The sequence below is a fragment of the Capsicum annuum genome, chromosome 3 (assembly GCF_002878395.1).
Source record: "Capsicum annuum cultivar UCD-10X-F1 chromosome 3, UCD10Xv1.1, whole genome shotgun sequence".
NCBI lineage: Eukaryota > Viridiplantae > Streptophyta > Magnoliopsida > Solanales > Solanaceae > Capsicum > Capsicum annuum.
This window is the reverse complement of record NC_061113.1, coordinates 240013791-240020165: the sequence shown is the minus strand read 5'-3', so window position 1 is coordinate 240020165 and position 6375 is coordinate 240013791. Positions and strand designations below refer to the sequence as shown.

The window sequence follows — 6375 nt, the reverse complement described above, 5'->3', positions numbered from 1 at the left end:
CCATTTGGAGTATTTAAGAATAATATAATTATTGCGTATTAATAATATTTGTATTAATACTTATATTAGTAATGTTTGTGTTAGCTATGCTTGTAGTTTCTTTATGCAGTGTTTGGTTATTGATAATAATGTGAATTGCATAATTTCTAAAAAAAGTATTTCTTTTTCAAAGGATGCGGAAAATTTTTTGAGGGATGTCATGCTAATGCGAGTATTAGATCCATTATATTATTAATGTCATGAATTTTGAGATATTAGTAATACATACCTCAATACACAAAATAAAATGTGTAACTAATGTCTTGCATTAATTATATATAAGCTAAAAATGTACCAAATAAGATACTAGTAATACACAAGACTAACGCATGCATTATTCTTTTTAATACACTACCAAACGACCGATCATTCGCTAGCTAATTATAATTATACATGTATGTATTAGCAGTACTTAGTTATTTCATCTTCTACTCCGTATAAGATAATACATGATTTTCTCATAATGTTTCTAAATTAGAAAACCAACGCTGTATTAACACTACACCAAAAATAATTTTTAGCAACAATTAATTATCAAAAATAGCTTAATTGCAACAAAATATTTTTTTAGATACATTCACTAGAGATAATTACATTTCAATTCTTTTTGTAAATGCCCCCAAAAGCCTAAAGTGACGTTGAATCCAATAACAATTAACTAATATCGATAAAAAAATTTAACACTCTTTGTTAAAATACATACTTTATTGCCGCTAAAAGTAGTTTTTATTGTAGTGTAATTTTATACATGAATAATATTGTATAAATTATACATAAATTAATTTATATATAAGTTAGCATCTCTACTAACTACCAAACAACCCGTACGGACTGGTGAATTTATAGGCCAAATTGTGAGACGTGAATCCGTGATCTCTCTAAAATTAAGTACATAACGTATATACTATTTTTCTATGATTGGTATAATATTATCTATTGCCACCAATGCTAGAATGTTAAAAGATGCAATTAGTTAAATTCTGATACTGTCTGCATAAGAAAATTTTCCACATGAAAAGCAAAGTCAGGATTCGAGAGAACATTAATGAGATAAACAAAATATTCCCACTAAACCATATTTCATATTGATCTGGAAGAGTAAACACCAAAAACATTCTCAACCTAGATCCAAACAAAAGAAACTTGCGCAGCATAAATCATATGCCTATTCCAGATTCTCGGCATCAATAGGCAGCGGAGCAACAACCTAAAATCTGCACTGCAAAGGATTGAAAAATTGTACTGTGTTGGAGTAATTGCATCAGAACACATAAAATTTGTAGCTTAAATTCAAGGGAACGGGGAAAAAATTATTGTGTATTGATTCATTATCAAGTTACGAGGCCCCAGAGGAAGGACAGTGTTTCTCCGGTTTAAGGGAACAAGAAGGGGAAGCGACACTAGCCAGAGGCCGATCCAGCATTTGCTCAATTTTCAAATTAAGGAATGAACATCAAAGAGAAAATTTACTTCTTCCGATAACAAGGAAATGTTTTTTGTTAAGCATTCATACTTTTTCTTCAGTAAGTAAAGCATTTATCTCATGTAATGGAAGTCAGAAGTGAAACTAGTTTCAAAGAAATACTGGTATACTTTACCTATTTTACAATAACTTCTTTGTGGGCTTTATATGACAGTATGACATTCCACACTAAAGCAATGAAGTTAGCAGCAAGGACCTGCAATCAGAGAAGAAAGAATTGAGACCAATCAAGTTGGTTACAGTAGTATATATCATGTAAAAGAACCTGAAGACCAGCAAATAAACTGCCAAATACTGATTCCAAACAGACATTCAACGGATGTTAACGCATGAGTGCATGACTACTACTTATATACTTGATTAGAATGTGAATGTTCACAATAATTAGAATGATCGAAGAACAAGTTCAGGTGTCAAGGTCTTTGCATATCACTAAAACAAACGAGTTTCTGAATCTGTGAGTTACGGAGTCTGCACACCCCAAAACACTGGTAATCCAGCTTTACAGTAGTTAATTTGGCTAAACTCTTTACATGAATGATTGGACGATTTTGACAATTCAAGCCAAATCAACTTTTGAAGAGATATCTCCAAACTACTAGAAGTTGACAGGAAGCCATGCTCATAACCAAACAAAATGATGAAATTGACTTTCACTGACCTGAAACTGCTGAGGTACAAACCGAAAGTTGATAAATTGAAAAGGTATCCAAAGTTGCCAATTTGCAAGGACAGATGAGAACCACTCCTTCATTTTAAAAATGGAAGTGTGAATCAAAATTCAGGAAGAGTAACTATCACTATGCATCTATTTCCAGTCCAGTAATAAGTATGAACAGAAGACCATTTAGAATACCTGTTGAAGCTTTGGAATCACTTGTGATGGCCTTCCCTCAAGCGTTACCAAAGAGGATAAGAAAACCCCAACAAAAATTGGAGCAAAAAGGAACTGTACAAAAGCATATCAAATTCGATGACAATATCATAAGGCAGTAATAATACCAGTAAATAAGAAACTATCACTAAATGAAAAGGAAGGAAAACCTGATCTAGTACAAGGCGCATGAGAGTACCAGTGACCCCTGGAGTTGTGATCAATCTACTCAGGTAGAGGTACCTAAATATATCGGAGTCAGAAGACAAGGAGCTATTCTACAATGTCATTAGGAACATTTTACCTCCAGGCATTCACCAAACAAACAAGGTATGCATCCATGTTAGGTAGATACATATATTTTTTAGCAAGGGAAAGTGCTAAATGATCTTAAAACATTAGTAAATAATCCTACAGAAGCTTTGAAGTAACTCTTTAACGACAAATAGAAATCAGTTTGCGGTTGCATGTACAATTTAGATCGGACAGCAGTGAGTATCATTCAAACCTACAGATGAAAATCGGATGAAATAACTTTACATAATGTCAAGTAAATTGATATAGTAAGAACATGAAAATCATAATATGAAAAAACTAATGCACTCATGAACTTGTGGCTTCGCTCCCTCGAAAGTAAAATAGAAGATAGAAAGGTGACATGCAAATAAGGTGCATATTCTATTTTTATATTCCCAGTTTAAGTACTGGGTTAGAAAGACAGGTGCCCAGCAGCTTAGGCAATCGGTATGCAGTAAATAACATAATAACACCAGCTCCAAGAGAAAGCTGAGATACAGAGACCAGAATAATATATGTACATGACAGGCTTTCAAGTGGAAAAGGCACAAGTTGTACAAGCATCTTCAGAGTCATATAGAGAGGAAATAATAAGGGGCTCTGAAGATATTACCAAAAGTGCAAAGTTGGACCCACCAAAGCAAAGCCCAAGAATGTGAATAGAAACGTCCTCTTTACATCCACAGATGCTACTTGGTCAATCCACAGCTGTGGCACATAATCAGCAATGATAAGGTGAAAGAAATAGAAAAATAGCTTGGGATCATCGTGAAAAGAATATATTTCAATGAGGGAAAAGATCAAAAAAACTAAGTTGCTGACTCATTGCACATTCTGAAGGGACGCGAAAAGAGGAAATGTGTTTTCCGAATTGACAGAGAGAGAAAGGAAAAGGAGTGTGATTAGACAGTGAATAAAATTAATATATTAAAGATAATATGGCTCATCGCCTCATAATGCCTACTGTCTTTTTTTAACAGGTAAACTAATGCCTACTGTCTTTTATGATATAACAAATTTTCATCAAAGGAGGTTTTCCTTTCACAGCAAAAGGAACTTGATGTTTTGTTCACGACCCAATTCATCCTTTTATCTCCTTTCCCTTCCTTTCTCTGACCCCACTAGGTGGGAATACACTGGGTTTGTTGTTGTTGTTGTTGTTGTTGTTGTTCCCTTCCTTTCTCTCCCTATAATCAATTCAAAAAAAAATTCTGCAGTCATCCCACTCCTCCCTTTCTTTCAATCCAAAAGATCTCTACACATTTAGACAGAAGAGAAACTTAATGTTTTCTTCATAATCCTATCCATCCTTTTATCTCCTTTTCCTTTCCTTTCTCTCCCTCAAATCATCTCAAAAAAGGAAAGTTTTATGCCCCCTCTCCACTTCTTTCTCTCCTTTTCTTTCAATCCAAAAGACATTTGATTAGTATCAATTTAGGAATTACCATCTACAACACCGAAATCCTTATCATAATAGGAATACCATAACTACACGTACAACTTATGACAATATTAACTATAAAGCAGAATAAACATTTGACATCGTTAATCTAAACCCACGTACTAAAGGAGATATTTTGATGAGTAAAGGAAAAAGAGTTCATTATAAGTTTTACTTCTCCAGGTGTTAGAATTAACAACTATTACTAAGTTGAAAAATCCGGAATCCCTGATTCGAATAATGTTGTACTCTGTAGTATCAACAGAGAACGCATGCACTAGTATTGACAAATGACAACAACAGTATAAAGAAATAGCGCATCCTCGGCAGTTTCTATCCATTCTAGAAGCCTGAATTTCATTTTACTGAGTTTACCTGACAGATTAGATCTCCAAAAAGTGTCAACAGTGCAGATGTAATTGCTTTTGTCCATACAGGATACTTCTCAAGAAGAGACAAGTACCTACAGAAAAAGTAAAGATTATTCTTGAGCCACCATGACACAGTTAACAACATTAAGTTAATTTTAGAGTAGAGTCCTACGAAACTGAAAAGTATACCAATCTGAAGAAAAGAGAATACACATTATGAAAACCATAACAGTAAAGGGATACTCTTTGATATTTGATGCAGCACATAAGATTTTCTTCTTCAAATCTTTCAACATCACAACTTCTTTGATATAACACGTTTTTGCTTTGATATAAAAGGGAACTTATTTTATTATTTTCAATTGCTTTGGCATGATGAAATTCCAGAACAAACAACCTCTATGAAAAATGATCTAATCTCCATAGCAAAATGACGTCCTGAATTGCCTACACTGAAGAAGATATCTTCCATGGCTTTTGAAGTGCCAAAACAAACACACATACTCTCGCTGCGTGAATTGAGTTCCATTGCAAATTTAGTCCCCATTCTATTAATGAAATGAGTTTTTAAAGCTAGATAATATTTGGAGCAACCAGTTGGATGGATAGAACGGAGTCAGGTACATTATGTTCTTGCAGTGATAGCTTCATATGCAATACTTATGCTTTCCTTCAAACTATAAATGGTTAATCACTATTTCAGACAAAACGCTGACAAGCAGCAAAATACCCATCAAACAACCCAGTGCATCAAAAATGCTAGTAGTACTCCCTCCATTACAAAACAGTTGTCACGTTTCGCTTATCAAGAGTCAATTTGACTTATTTTCAAAGCTTAATTAAATTAGATTAATTCGATATTACAAAATTAAAACAATTCAAAGACTATATCGAAATTACTATAAATTGCAGTCTTAAAATGTTGGTCGAAGTTCATGTGACTCTCAAAAAAGCCTCAACATGCCAAAATTAACACAAAAATTTAGCATGAAAACAGCTTAATTGGTTCCAAATATGTCATGTAAAACAAAAATTACCAGGCAAGCACTGACCAGTTTCTCCCACCACCATCACTGTTACTGTCACTGCCACCGCCGCCACCACTTGAGTTTCCATCACCAGAACCACCTCCATAACCACCACCTCCGTCGCCGGAAACCGCTAACATCTGAAAATTACTGCTACTAGAAACGAACCTTGTAGTTTCAATATTCGAAAGATGCAAACTTTTCAATCCATGAGTTAAAGAACTGATAGCAGAAGAAGAAGAAGAAGAAGAAGAAGAAGAAGAGGGGAGTCCGGGTCGGGTTGTATGAGGTGGATTTGGTTGAATTCGGGTTCGGGTATGGAGCTGTGAAACGGGTAAACGGGGAAACCCCGGTAAGCGTAAGGATGAGAGAGAATTGCGGCTGAGAATTGTGGCGGTTGAAGCCATTGTTCAACTCTTCTTCTTTCAAGTAGATAGCTTCAACAATGTGCGCCTTTTTCTGCCCTTCTCAAGGTTTTGACTTTTTGAGGGTTTAAGGGGAGAAAAGGTAGTATTTTCTTGTAAAATGCTTTTTTTATTTTTAAAACTCTCTCCACCTAACACTTTCTGAATTAGAGCGCACAATAAAATATCGAAAATCGAATTATTTGATAATTAATATTTAGTGATTTGGTATTTGAGATACACTAAACTGGATTTGGTACAAGATATTAATATCATTTGATATTCGATATTTACAGAATATTGAATTATATATATGTGTGTCTAACCAACCCAATAGACAATAATATTATTCATCGCTAAGAATCTCTTGAACCCTGGTAATATATTTGTAAAAAATAATTAAAAAACACAAAATAGGGTTTCTATTAAATATAGTAT

The 6375-nt window shown here is 34.1% G+C and overlaps 1 protein-coding gene across 4 annotated transcripts; it reads right to left on the bottom strand.

Moving 5' to 3' along the window:
* Positions 1 to 988: 988 nt before the first annotated feature.
* Positions 989 to 6113, bottom strand: LOC107862786 (protein sym-1). Of its 4 annotated transcripts, none has more exons than XM_016708441.2 (8): positions 5543 to 6113; positions 4510 to 4597; positions 3307 to 3401; positions 2567 to 2639; positions 2379 to 2471; positions 2184 to 2270; positions 1638 to 1718; positions 989 to 1258 (listed from the first exon to the last, which is right to left on the bottom strand). In XM_016708441.2, exons 1-7 carry the CDS (start codon positions 5938 to 5940, stop codon positions 1638 to 1640), a joined length of 915 nt encoding a protein of 304 aa, XP_016563927.2. In that variant the 5' UTR covers positions 5941 to 6113; the 3' UTR covers positions 989 to 1258. The 4 variants fall into 4 exon arrangements, with proteins under 4 accessions (XP_016563927.2, XP_016563928.2, XP_016563929.2 ...); XM_016708442.2 differs by having other exon boundaries at positions 989 to 1253; positions 5543 to 6058; XM_016708443.2 differs by having other exon boundaries at positions 5558 to 6056.
* Positions 6114 to 6375: the final 262 nt, after the last annotated feature.